Source organism: Tiliqua scincoides, chromosome 8 (genome assembly GCF_035046505.1).
Source record: "Tiliqua scincoides isolate rTilSci1 chromosome 8, rTilSci1.hap2, whole genome shotgun sequence".
NCBI lineage: Eukaryota > Metazoa > Chordata > Lepidosauria > Squamata > Scincidae > Tiliqua > Tiliqua scincoides.
Genome location: NC_089828.1, coordinates 12,819,074 through 12,833,799, shown reverse-complemented (window position 1 = coordinate 12,833,799; position 14,726 = coordinate 12,819,074). Strand labels below are relative to the sequence as shown.

The window sequence follows — 14,726 nt, the reverse complement described above, 5'->3', positions numbered from 1 at the left end:
ACCAAGTCTTGTGCCCTAGCCCCAGTCATCAGACTCTACTTGGTTTCTCAAGAGATTACTGCTGAATTGAGATGATCCTAAAACTTGGTATAGAAGACAATGAATGAAACTGGGGAACCTTAGGCATGAACACTCCACCACCCTCACATACAAGGGGAAGAAGCTTAAAGCTTCCAGGTTGTGGTTTGTACTAACCGTAGATTCCTATTTTGTCCAAAAACAGAAAACTCTGGTTTGTTCAAACCATAGTTAGTTCACAAACCTAGCATACAAACTAGGATCAAATTATGGTATGATATCATTGTTTGTGAAACTACAATATCTAGAGAAAAATACCTAGAAACTAAAGAAAACAGGAAACTGTAGTTGATTAAAACCATGACTGGAAGAATTAAACTTCTCTCGATATGCAAAACAGAGGGGGCAGCAAACAAGCCTAAGGCTCTCCAAAACTCATTCACAATCTTCTTAAATCACATTTTAAAGCAGTGGTTCCCAAACTGCGTGCAGTGGCACTTAAGGGCACCACGGGAAACTCACAGGGGCGCCATGGGATGTTCCTGGTGGCACCTTCTTCCCGGCTCTCCTGGGAGCCGCCATCCTGGATCGCATGAGATCCTGCATGATCCAAGACAGCAGCACCCTGGAAACTGGGAAGCAGAGGTTGCTGCAAAAGAATGTCACTGTGCCTATGCTAAGTTTGGGAACTGTTGGTTTTAAAGCAGGGGTGCTCACACTGTTTTGGCTCGAGAGCTACTTTGAAACCCAGCAAGGCCCGGAGATCTACCAGTTTTTTTTACAATGTTCGCGCCATCATAACATATAACATTTATGTGTACAATGTATGTTGGTGTACCTTGAGCCCCACTGAGTATAACAGGACTTACTCCTGAGTATACATGCCTAGGATTAGGCTGTGAGGCTGCAATCCTAGCCACACTTACCTGGGAGTAAGCCCCATTGAGTACAATGGGCCTTACTTCCAGCGTTTCCTCCCAGAGGCACCTGAAGGGGGGGGTCGGCACTCTGCGATCTACTCATTTTGCCTCGCGATCTACTGGTAGATCGCGATCCACCTATTGAGCACCCCTGGTTTAAAGTATCTTACAGGGCTCAAGGGACGCATGAGAGGAATACAAAGGACAGCATACTCAAAAATATTTCAAATTCATAAGCATCAAAATCACATTTTATAAGCCACCATCAGTGTTTTAGGTATTAGTCCTGGGTAGGGACATTGCAAAAGCAAATATCAAAATTAGATCCTATGTTTTAAGCTCTTGGATGACTAAGCACCTGGAATTTGTCCTGCCCAGCAAACAGCCATAAAGGGTAAGGAAATCAGTAACAGCACTTTTAAAACAGGGATTGAATATAGCACTAAACAGAGGGGAAAATAAATAATTCTATTTAGTTTTTACCTTCTGGAGGTCTATGAGAAGGCACAGCAACATCTGGTGGTAATATTGGTGGAAAGATATCAGGTGGAAAGATAGGGAAGCCGGGAGCAGGAGGCAGGCCAGGGATTTCTGGTCTCCCTGGTACCAGACCACCTAATATGCACAGTTTTCGGTACTCCTCTGAAAGAACAAACAAATGAATTTATTTATTCATTTAAAGCTTTTCTACCCCACCTTTCTCCCACAAATTGGGGACACTCACAACGGTTATTATCAAATGAAAAGCAGTCTGTTTGCAATGTTATGATGACTATATAGCCAGTTTGGTATTTACAACAGTGATTATGAAACACAAACGTCAAGATGAGTCATTCATACACTGTAATAAGGTATTGTTACTATACATGCCCTTCCCCTCATGGCTTATTGGTGTGGGCTCAAAACATTTTTCTCAAATGTTTGGGTGATGGATTGGGTTTGCTCCTGGGCCTCTATGGTGTACTCCTTGCTGTTTTTTCTTCTGTAGATTAAAAAAAACTTTTATAGTTGTTGGTCTGAACTACTGACCCCAGCCATTTTTACTTATTGTTTAATTAATTGTAAGCTTTTGTCCAGGCCCCTCCCAGATGCCCTGACCCCCGACTTACCCTGGAGCAGGCACCCCATGCCTAGGGTGGGGAGGCTTCCCTGCCCTTGAAGGGGGCAAAGAAGGTTGGCTCACCCCAACCAGCCAGAGGGGGCTGGCAGGGCAAACAAGGAACACTACAGGAAACAAGCCAGAACCAAGAAAGGCCTTTTCTGCCCCACCTGGAGGAAGGGGCGGGGCCAAAGGGGGGCTTGCTCCATAAAACAGGGAGGCCAGGGATGAGAGGCAGTCAGTGTGAAGCAGGGAGCTGTGAGGTCAACAGCGCCTGCTCCTAGGCCAGGTTTGGCAGCTCTGCTAGGGAGGAAGACGAGGGTGCTGGAACCTCCTTCAGCCAATCTGAGGCCTCCCTGGGGGTGGAACAAGCCTGCTCCAGGCCCCTCCAGGGCAGGGACCCAACAGCTTTATTTTTTTTTAATGGAAAATTGCACGCTGCCTTGGGCACTTCCCTTGGCAAGGAACAGGTGGGATATACATTTTTTAATAAATAAATAATAACTAGGAAAATTTTAAAATATACTAAATAGACCCTCCTGACCTATTCTACCTTCCTGCATTGATTTGCACCTTAGTGCCAGTTCCGATAAGCTTTCCTGTAAAGGAAAGCAGGCTGTTGCTATTGCAAGTGGGTTTCAGTTCAAAGATAGCACAAACTGGTTGACTATCAGCCCAATCCTAACCCGTGCTGAAACAGGGAGACAGGCTGGCCTGCCCCATACCCAGAGCAGGATTGGGGTTGCCTGTAGCTCAGCCTGGGGCAAGGGGAATGTCAGTATCCAGCCTAAGTGCTATATCCTGGCCCCACTCCCTGCTCTGTCCCTGCCTGCCCACCCCCCAATTTTGACTTCTAATGTAGCCAATTTTCAGTCTTTAGTCACACGACTGTTCAAAATTGCTACACGTTTTCCTGATCTATGGTTGGTTGGCCTAAAACAGGGGTCTCCAAACTTTCTGGCCAGAGGGCAGCATCAAATATTTGGCATGGTGTGGAGGGCCGGGAAAAAAAATTTAAATATAAAATTTAAATAAATAGAGATAGAACTTAGGTGAGTGAATAAATGAATGAATGGGCTCATGCATTCAACCTCTCTGGCCCTCAGAACACCCTCCAGACACAATCAGAGCACAGTTCTGGTCATGTTCAGCTGAGTGGGCCAGAGGCATTCAGGGGACAAGAGGTTGGCCGTGGGCCAGAAAGAGGCTTGCTGCAGGCCGCATCTGGCCCCCGGGCCAGGGTTTGGAGACCCCTGGTCTAAAATTTTCTGCAATACAGGCAGCAGGAACAATCATGATCTACCTCAGCTATCTTGTGGTTTACAACAGATAGCTAAGGCTGCAACTTAATGCACACTTACCCTGGAGTAAGCTCCACTGAGTACAACAGGGGTTACGTCTAAGTAAATAAGCATAGATTAACATGTTGCTAATTTATGATGACCACATATATAGGGACTTCCCGAAATATTTCTAAAAATCACTGAAGCAAGTTTCAGCTTTGAACAGGCAATCATAACAGTGCTATCAGTTCTAAGTTATAATCTGTACCACAAGTTTTCAGCAGAGTCTACACTGCAAAAGTTATAAGCATGACTGTTACTCCTGGCACATGTTACAGGTGCAGGTACATACCAGTAGCACGAATGGGACACATTTCCGGGGCACTGGTTGCTCCAGGAGACCAGCATCGTCCAGAGTCGCAACAGCACTGTATCTTCGTTAAGACCTGCTGGAGCTGGTTGCCACAGCGGCCGTTGGTGAGTGAAGAAAAGCAGTATCCGGGTCGTACATCTGTTACCGGGGGAAAGAAATTGACATATATTTATGCTAGGAAAATCTACAGCTTTTTGTGCACGTTGCTGCAGGACAATCACACAAGGAAGTAAGCCTCAAGCCAAGCCACCCTTGCTTGCAACAAGCCAGAGGCAAGAACAGCATCTTATCAAGCACTACAAGATGGCAGCTTTGTGCTCTGAACAGATAAGTCAAAATGTTTTGGCTTCTTTCAACCAACTGCAATCCTGGCCCCTGTGCTGCCCAAGGCCAGGACCGCAAAATGCCGTTCTCCCCGCACCCCCCCCAGCCCAAAAAAGGTCACTTCCAGTTTTTGCCTTCTAAGGCCTTCAGGTCTTCTGCGGGCCCAATCCTGAAGTCTCAGCGCCAGCCCTTCACTGGTTCTGAGTGTCGCAAACGTGCCAATCGCACTACCTAAAACTCTCTTAAAAGCTATTGTTTCCAGGCCAAGTCTCTTGGACTTGATATGCTTCAGGAGAGATAAATGTCAAGCAGCGCAATCCTATCTTGCGCTGGAACAGGCAAGCCAGGAGGCTTGCACTTTATCCAGCACAAGATTGAGCTGCAAAGTGACTCAGCCAAAGGGGAAACGCTTCCCCTTTCCCCCCAGGTAAACCACTGCAGCCCCTATGAGTCTCCTCAGACTTGCACCACATCAGGAGGTGACACAAGTCCGAGGAAAGTGGAGCAGCTTGAAGCTGCTATGTGCTGCCTGGGGAACGGGGTTGGGATACAGTATAACTACCGGAGTCCAGCCCTGCCTCCCACTCTCCACCTGCCCACCCCTGGAACCACGCTCCACCTGCCCTCCCCCACCCTGGAACACTTCCCTCCTGCCTCCTCCCCACCTACCCCAGAGCCTTGCGGCGGTCAAGCTCAGCCAGCACAAGGCTTGGTCCCTCCATTGGCGCAGAGGCTGAATTCACCTTCCGCTTGCCGAACTAGCCGACTCACAAGGAGGCGCAAACTTGCCTTACGGCACGTTTGCAACCCTCCTGGGACGGCGCAAAGGACTTGTGCAGGCCCAAGGGCAACTTAGGATTGCACCCTTAGGCACCCTCAACTTCTGCAAACAAAGTTGTGTGGTACGTGCATATGTATGCATAGATTTCCTACACAAAGTGATGTGGAGGATGTAACACAAAAATGTGTTACAGAAGAGATCCATCACTTGTGAATGTTATTGTGAGAGACAAGAAGTGGAAGAGAACCATTTTAAATAATGTATGTTTTATTTGAAATGGTTCTCTTCCACTTCCACTAGTCAGTATGGGCCATAGAACTGAATTATCGTCACTGAAAATAGGAGGGGGGAACCACTGCATTTTTTCAGCATTGCCATCTGAAAAGGCCTGAGCTCCAAGATTAATCGGCCATAACTAATTCCAGATTAGACATTTTCCCCAGTTCTCTGGAATTGTTCAGTACAACTAATACTGCAAAAGTGCAGTTTGCAAACTAAACTATCTGTGGATAATTAATAATGCCTTACATTTAGCACATGTTGTCTTGAAAGTGATGCTGAAAGTTAACAATGGCCCTAGGCCCAGAATATCACTACCACTGTTTCTTGTCATTATATAAATATCCAGCCTTTAAGCAAAAAGACTTCATTCTGGAAATATAGGGAGAAATGAAACCAAAATAGGATATTCGATAGCTCTGGTTGCTGGTTTATACTATCTGAATTGTACACACAATCTTACACTAGATCTAAAACTTTTCCTAGATGGGGGAAGCACTCCCTCTGAAGGCGCAAGCCCATAGCCTGGAAATCTTCCACAGCAAATCTTGTATGGCCAGGTGGCATATATGGCCAGAGGGGCTTTTGCCCAGCTTCGCTTAGTGTGCGTCAGCTGAGACTGCATCTTATCAAGCACTACAAGATGGCAGCTTTGTGCTCTGAACAGATAAGTCAAAATGTTTTGGCTTCTTTCAACCAATTGCAATCCTGGCCCCTGTGCTGCCCAAGGCCAGGACTGCAAAATGCCGTTCTCCCCGCCCCCCAGCCCAAAAAAAGTCACTTCCAGTTTTTGCCCTCTAAGGCCTTCAGGTCTATGGCTCAAACATATCTGGCTACAGTGATCCATGCCCTAGTGCCATCTTGCCTAGACTACTGCAATGTACGCTATGGGGGTTCCTCTTAAAGACGGTTCAGAAGCTACAGCTAGTAGCTGCAGAATTTGTTGGCCCAGTTGGTCACCATGCCGTTCACTGATTGGTCTGCCATGCCATTGCACTGGTGGCTGCACTGGGGTGCCCATTTCATTTTGAGTCCAATTCAAGGTGTTGGTGATGAGCATTAAACCCCTGCATAGCATAGACCAGGATATCTCAAAGACCACCTTCCCCCATATAATCCTGCACGACACCTGCAATAATCAGATTGGGCCCTGTGAGTTGTGCCCATGATCTTATACAGCCTTGCAAAGGATTCAGGGAGCACCTCTCAGATTACACACTGCTTCATTGCCATCTTGAGCAACCACTTGGGGCATTGTGGAAGTTAGGTTGACCCTCACATCCTATTATTTAATACATGACACCATCCAGCAGTGGTTCTCAAACTTTTAGTAATCGGACCCACTTTTTAGAATGAGAATCTGTCAGAACGCACCAGAATTGATGTAATGACTGGAAGTGACATCATTGAGCAGGAAAATTTTTAACTATCCTAGGCTGCAATCCTACCCACACTTACCCAGAGGTAAGTTCCATTGACTATCATTGTTAAAAACACATACACAATAGCCTGTTAAATGTATAGATCTGTAACTTTTCCCCAAATACAGTCACATACCATGGTAACATCAAGTCTACTATATTGAAAATAAAATATTGAAATGAATGGGGAGCCACCTGAAATTGGCTCATGACCCACCTAGTGGGTCCTGACCCAGTTTGAGAAACACTGATCTATAGCACTTTACATAGAGTGAGAAGTCAGGTTCACTGAAACCGACTGACTGAAACAGGGAGACAGACTACTATGAGCCCGAAGCACAGTTTAAAGGAAGCGACTTCAGTGAATGCAGTAAAAAAAATTGTGTACTGTCATAATTGCCTCCAAAACAAGAAGCTGAAAAGATACACAGTACCAAGTTGCACTCAAAGGTCACAGAAAAAACTGGGGCTGGGGCAGAGGTCAGGGAAGAGCTTACATACAAATTGCTGGTACGCCATTACAGAGAACTGCGCTTCATTTTAAAAACCATAGATCAAATCATGGCTTTAGATGACAGGAAATTTGGTTGGGCAGGATCTGAACTGCAAATTTTTGACCATAGGAAGTTCACAAATTAAGCTCTTTAATTTCAAACATCAACAGCTCTAGATGTTGATGATGGAGAACCTATATTTCACCATCATATCCAGCAGAGCACTTTTTTAATGTTACAAATTATATATACACATTTCTACAGAAGGTAACTAGCAAGGGAGATTATTAAAACATACTCTTGGTGCTGTCTAAACTACATAAGGCGTGAGAAACAGCCCTTGATATATTTTAAAACTTCCAAACTGAACCACATCCCAAAGTAAATCCATTCCAGATTTCTAAGAAAAAGGGGAAATTTTGCAACACCAGTTCTACGGTAATTCCGTGTCACTATTGCTCAGCTGATTCCCCTTAAATGAACCCTTTTGACACTTAGAGTTTACATTTTAAGGATTATGCGCCTATCACATTTCAAGCAGACAAACTGTCCAGACTTAATAAAAGAAAGGAACTAAGTCACAAGAGAGGGATTGTTAAAAACCCCTTCTCTTTGCTAAAGGGAGTGGTTATTACTTCCTGCTCTCATGAATGTTTTCCCCTCCTTCTATTACATCTGCAAGCATGTACTCTTGTTCTTGCAGGCTGCTAATCCAAATAACTCTTTTACATCTTTTCACTGTTGGTTTTACAAAGTGTGTTCATTGTTTCAAAATACTACCTGAGTTGAATAGAGGTGGCAATACAACAACAGAGACAAGACACTATAGTTGGAGGAGATACAAAAATGTCTGATTCATATTTCTGAGCACATGTGGTCACACAGGAAGCTGTCTTAGACTGAACTAGATCATTGGTTCATCTAACTCACTATGGCCAACATAGACTGGCAGCTGGTATGCAGGGTTTCAGACAGGAATTTTTCTCTGCCCTACATGGAAATGTCAGAGGTTGAGCCTGGGACTATTTGCACAAAAATCATGTGCTTTACCACTGAGTCACGGCACATCTAAAAAATATGGACATTGTAAGGGAAATCAGCATTCCTGGAAATATTTTCAGTGGTAGTTTTTTGGGTTTGCTCAGAAATCATTTCCCATTTTCAGCTCTAAGTGCAGTGAGCATCAGGAACAGTTTTGAATCAAGGGCAGGAGGTATGGTCTGGAGGTCGAACTGCTGCCCTGCCTTAAGATGCCAAGCATGCTCAGCCTTGGGTAGGCCTTGGATAGCTCCCAAATCCCTTGCAGATCAACCTGCACAGGGCCCACTCAATTATTAAATCTAAACTTTGGGAATCTGAATTTAACCAACTTTCCTCAAATCTCAACCCCACCTGCTCTCCCCAGTTTTTTGGCCTTCTCCCCTCACTTGGTCGCCCTTGCAACTATTTCAGTAAGCTGATTAACCCTATTAAACGGAGAGCGTTCATGCTCGCGAGATTCAATATTTTCCCCTCAGCTGTTCACTTTGGCAGATTTTCCAATATCCCGCGTGATCGCAGATTATGTCCTTTTTGTTCCCGAGAACCGGACACAGTGGACCATATATTACTCTATTGCCCGGTCCACCAATCTCTTCGAGATATACATTTGAAACCCTTGTTGTCTTCTCTTCCTGGTACTTCTACTGATCCCCTATTTGTCCTCCTGAGTGAGAACTCTGCGGTCATTACCAATGTAGTAGCAGAATTTCTTTCTGCAGTTTCCAAGTTAAATCCCCCACCCTGATCCTATACCCCCCCCCTTGTGTTCCCCCCTTCTCCCCTTACCAGTCACTTTCTTTCTTGGCAACATAGCCACCATGCTGGCCACTGTTATTGTTATTTATTGTTTTAATGCCAATAAAGGTTTATGGATGGGCCTTCGATAGGAGACTGGTAGTCTCTGATGGGGCTGGCAGAGGAATGTGTGGAATGTGGGGGAGTCAATTGACAAGAAACAGATAAAATATTGAGAACTGGCCAAGGTGTGATCTGTGGCTGCCGGTGAAGGCTTGGAAGGTGTCAGAGTGCAGCCAAGTCAATGAGACCTCACACTGAAAGCGGAAACATCTGGAGAAATTGATGGTTTTATGAATTGTATATAGAACAATAATTGTAAAAACCCCATTTGAAAAAGGGGTTTATGAGCAGCGTGCCAATAGTAAACTGCCTTGTGTCTTAAGAAATCTTGAGAAAAGCAATATAAAAATTCCTTAAATAAATAAATAAATAAATAAATAAATAACATAGGGTCAAGAGAGGATCCTATGTTCAAATAAACAAGATCTCCCAATTTAAATACTTGTGTCTATGTATAATTAGTGGAGATGGGAAGTACAAAGGGAGGGGAAGATATACATCAAACACCATTCTGAAGTGCCTCAGAATGCCCATTTTAGTACAGGGGAAAAAAAATAATGCTTCCTTGGTATTCTGCATTCTGAAATTCTAACCCTTTGTTTAAAAAAATAAAAATTTCAAGCCATAAGGGCATTATCTAATCTGGCCACCCAGCAGATTCTTTTGGAAGTCACTTGAGTTCAAAAGTGCTTGGTTCCTTATATTCTTTTCCAGAGATGTATGCACAGCATTTTCAAATCTACTATGTGTACATTTGCAACTTCTTACTCACCTATGCATCTGGAGCCATCCGGGGCTGTGTAAAATCCAGAAGGGCATTTGCAAAAGTAACTGCTAACAGTATTGGAACATTCTCCCCCATCACAGATTCCAGGAATGGTACTGCACTCATCAATATCTACAATTTTAAAAGGAAGTTTTGATCATGTAAGCAAAGGGTCATGTGTCAAATCATGTTTGATCATGTGTCAAAATAGCAGCATTTATTCATTTAGGGACAATTATGATAATGACTCTTAATGTTTATTATCACTTCAGTGAACGTTACCCTAGTGAAGACCAGTCTTGTATAAGCAACACATACACACCATGTGGGGTCAATGTGGGAACTCTATGAATGTATTTTCCCAGCCCTTACTACCAGGCAAAAAAACCATAAAAGCAAGCTTTTAAAATGCCATAACCACATTTGCTTTCAACTCATGATTTCTTAGCCTACAAATCATGAAAGTGTGTAACTTTTACATTTGGGGGCAACAAGTACCTTCTTTATTTGTTTACGATAGTTCACCTGCTCCCCAACCACTAAAGACATCAACTGTAGTTTGCCATCATCACCGATCCTTTATTTAAAGCTTTTCATAAAATTACCAATCCTCTTTTTGACTTTCAAGCCACTGACTAATCTCTGACAACCCCATCTCCATCTTGCACAGCCTCTGAAATTTGCCTTCACCCTTTCCTCTTCTTTAATTTGTTCTTTATAGTTGTGTGTAAGTTGTCCCCTTGGTTCTTTCTCCTAATAGCAACTTCTAAAATAGCATAGTCATAAGGACTTACAACCAGTTTCTTCCCAGTTGGTCAATACAGCCCAAAAGATTATGTTGGGGACACAAGCATATAAAATTATGAATTCTATGGAGATAGAGGGAATCTTTTCTTTCTTTCCTATAGTACTAAAACTAGGAGCCACTCAATGAAAGTGACTGGCAGATGATTCAAGACGGATAAGATAAAGTACTTCTTCATAACATGTATAATTAAGTTATGGAATTTCCAAGGCATTAAAAGGGGATTGCACAAATTCATGGACAATAAGATCTATCAACAGCTGTTAGTCATGCTAGCTAAACAGAACCTTCAAGTTTAGAGGCACTGAATCTCTGAATCCTACATACTGGAAACGATGCTTGCCTTCATGCCCTTCTTTGTAGGCTTTTCAGGAAGGCTCTAGCTAATCATAATTGGATGTTGGACACTGGATGAAGGATCTCTGGTCTGATCTGGCAGGCTTTATCTTATGTTCATATTCCAGAATCTGCCCACATGATTGGGTTGCTTCAGATATCATAAGGTGAACCATGGGAAGGTTATGCCAGGGTTCAACCCTAAAGCATGTGAAATAAGAACAGATGAAAGAGTCCTGAGGAGGTGCAGGGTATGTTTTCCTCAGCCCTAACTAGCTAAAGAGAGTCCCCACACATCTCAAATTAGAGGGAAAAAAGTTCCAGATTAGAGAGTGATCTTTCCAACAGATCACTTTACCTAGAAATTGAGACCTGAGAAAGTCAGTTCCCATTTTGCTGGAAATAATGTATGAACTAGACCTCGGTCTCTTGGTAATAAAAGCACATAACATTTTTTAATAGGCATACCTTTTGTCTCATGTTGCTAATGTCTGGAAAGTCATCAGCCATATTTGCCATTACCTCAATGAAACCAGAGTACTTAAATGATGACAATTGTATTTATATTAATGTCAACACCAATATAAACAGTAAAACGCTGTTTGGGTTAGGCTCAGCCCTAAAATAAAGACTGGAGATTTTGCTTTCAGTAAGGCCAGACCCTCTGTAAACAGAGGCAACGCTAACGTGAAGATAAACAGTGGGGAACTTGAGTCAGAAAATACTTGAATCAAATCCATTTGCAAGTACCCCCCTTCCCTTCTCCCTGAGCCATTAATCAGGACTCAGTACATACCAAACATTCCAGTTCCTACGTTTGGCCCTATTTTTGTTTCTGAGATTGGAAACACCTATAGAGTATGATGTGTTCCAGGAGCCAAAAGCCACCAAGCACTTTACTTGGGAAGAAGTCAGCAAGTGACTTTGGCAACAGAACTGAACAATAGCCCCTTCCCTATTTGTGAATTAAGACTTAACATCATCACTACCACATCTGATTTGAAATTCCAGGGCTCCACAGATAGTCACCAGGCCCCTAACACTAACCAGAAATTTAATCCTGGCAATCAGCAAGAAAAACTTTCCATACACCCCGTCAGGATATTCTGAAAGCCATAAACAACATAGGGAAGCAAAGAGGGCTCCCAGGCTTCATCTTGAGCAGGTGTCATGATGCAGTAACAGCTAGAACATAATGAAGAATGTAGAGTAGTGATTTTAAAACTGTGTTCGTATTCTAGACTCACTGCCATTGTTCCTTTGGCATACAGCAGAACTCATAAGTGGCAAGGTTGCGCCCTTGGAATTTAAAATTCCTTGCATTAAACAAGAGGCTTGTTTAAACAACAAGCTTTATAGGGCCAATGTGCTTTTTTAAAAGCTGCTAAAGGGTGTCCCAGCATCAGATGCTCTGAATAACTTATGAATGGAGAACTGGCCAAGAAAAAATGTATAAATTGCCCTACTGAATTAACAACTCTTCATTATTGTCACAAAATACCGACATACCGGTAAGGGTTTTCAAACAGAACATCCATTCATTCCAATCAGAGCTCTGGTACAACATGTGCCTCTCAAATCTAATTGGTTGTTCCCTATATTATTCAGCCTATGAGTCCTTAAATATAGTCACAGTGCTGTTTCTCGGTTTGTGCCATATGGGACTACAGTTTTGCAGCCACAAATGTTTAAGGGAGCATCCCTCGCAGATTTTGTATCCTGACACTCCATGCACAAACTCATTAACAAAAAAGTACCTAAGCAGATTTGAGTCACTGTCTTAATTCCACATGCTGTTCTCTGGTGCAACTGGTTTCTGAATAAGGCAGACACTGAATTGCCCTCTAAAGGAAACACTTGCAGTGGTGTTGGAGAAGTTAGCCATTTCTACCCAGGGCTGCCCTTTTGCCAACAGAATTGGCAGAAAGCATGAAAACCATATTTGTCTGGAGCAAATGCTTCGCAAATCGGTTTACATAAGACAAAATAGAACGACAAAGCGGCTGCTGTTTGAAGATTATTATTTTAGCTAGTTTTTAAAATTTTCTCTGTTATGAGGCATCCAGTCTGAGGAGCCTTAAAAGGGGCCTCACACACAGAACACATGTTGTCAGAACAACTGTGCAATATCGCAACCCTAACACCCACTGCTTTACTAATACATAGCTCCTATTAAATGCAATGCAGGGCAAGCTCATTCATGAGGCCAACCGAAGCAGTCCCCTCAGGCAGCAGACCGGTGGGGATACCTACTTCTGTTCACCTGCTCACCTTCACTGATGCTTCTCCCCCCATCTCTCAAAGGAAGAGGGAACAAAACATTCCATTCCATTATGGCAGTCACTTTCTTCTATCACCCAAGTATCATACAGCTCACTTACAGCAGTCCTTCCTCCTTTGTGTGGGCTTCATATTTACTGAATCTCCCCTGTCTGCCAGCCCATGTGCCCTGGAAACAGTCTCAGGGGCACAGTATCCTGGAAATTTAACATGGAGTCCACAAGAAGGAGGAAGGGCCACTGCAGCATCAGTGTCTGCCCAGTAAGTTGTAAGGGTGCTAACCGGACTATGGGAGGGGAAAGCAGTCGCCACAATGGACGGTGGAACAGACAAAACTCTTCTCCGTCTGCTGCTCTGAAACTGGGAAGAAGACGAAGAAAAGTTCTCCTTCATGTCTCCAATGGGTATGGGTGTTGCGGGGGGCTCTCTAGATTCTCAGTGAGTGCCTGACTTGGCAAATCTCTGATAGTGGGCCCTGACAAAATGACAAGTCAATGCCCCAAGGGGCCTACAATCTAAAATTTGACACATAGGAGACAACAGAGAAAACGGAATAAGAAGTAAACAAGTGAAAAATAAGTATTGAATTCAGATATATGTGCATTGTCTTGGTTATAGTGTTGGAGTATAGACTGAAGAGTTGCCCAAAAGCATCATAGAAAAGGCAGATTGGAGGAGGGATTTGAAGATAGTAAGAAAGGGGGCTTAATGCAAATGTTCTGGGATGCAGAATTTCTACTGCATTCTTTCATTCAGTTCTGCAATGAACTGTCAAACTATTCTTTAGTTTCATGCTGGCTCACCATTCCAGTTTTAAAACAAAGATAGATAAAGATGAAATGCCAATCTTTAAGTTTGTTTGGGTTAGGCAGAGAGGCATAATATTTTGTACAACTAATGTATTAATAGGAATATTAATACATTAATGCATTAATGTGATATTTTGCATGAGTGTGCAGATTTTTGAAACACAGTTGGCAGCAAATACAGAAGTTTTGAAAGGACTTACCATCACATTTTTGTGTCACTTCATTAAACTTGTGTCCAGCTGGGCATTTGCACTCAAAAGATCCAACAGTATTAATGCAATTTCCCCCTTGACAGATCCCAGGGATAGCTTGGCATTCATCCACATCTATCATGCAAAAATCACCAAAAAAAACAACAAAAACGAAGAACTGTTAATAATTTGTTCACACAAATTAAAAACAAACAACTCCACTGCTTTCATATCACATTGCAACGTAGGCACAGAACAGATCCTATTCATTATTATAAAAAGGAAAGATTATGTTCAGTATAATCTCTATTGAGCTATAGCCCTTCTCCAGATGCATGGAGGATAGGTTTATTATGGCCATGATAGCTAAATAGAAATTCCAGGTTCAAAATCACTATGGGCACAATCCTAACCGGCGGTTATGCCAGTATAGGTGGCCCTGGAGAGTCGAAAACGTGCTGTAAAGCACGTTTGCGCCTCCGTAGGCGGGAGCCATGTCGGCGCATTCAGAAGTGCCAACACGCGGACGGAGGCAGAAGCCTCCGCCGCGGCTCCCATGCTGCCGCTCGTGTCAGTGCGAGTGTGCCGACATAAGCAACAAAGGTAGGCATGGCGGGTGTGGGGAGGGGGTGGGAGGGGGCGTTACTG

General features: G+C 43.4%; 1 protein-coding gene across 3 annotated transcripts in view; it reads right to left on the bottom strand.

The window, feature by feature from the left end:
- Nucleotides 1-14,726, bottom strand: part of FBN1 (fibrillin 1) — a 209,991-nt gene that overhangs the window by 110,592 nt on the left and 84,673 nt on the right. For all 3 annotated transcript variants that reach the window (XM_066635255.1, XM_066635256.1, XM_066635257.1), the window contains exons 8-11: nt 14,088-14,213; nt 9,664-9,789; nt 3,673-3,831; nt 1,422-1,580 (exon numbers count right to left, since the gene is read on the bottom strand). In XM_066635255.1, coding sequence (XP_066491352.1) covers nt 1,422-1,580; nt 3,673-3,831; nt 9,664-9,789; nt 14,088-14,213 — 570 coding nt within the window. The remainder of the gene's footprint in view (nt 1-1,421; nt 1,581-3,672; nt 3,832-9,663; nt 9,790-14,087; nt 14,214-14,726) is intronic.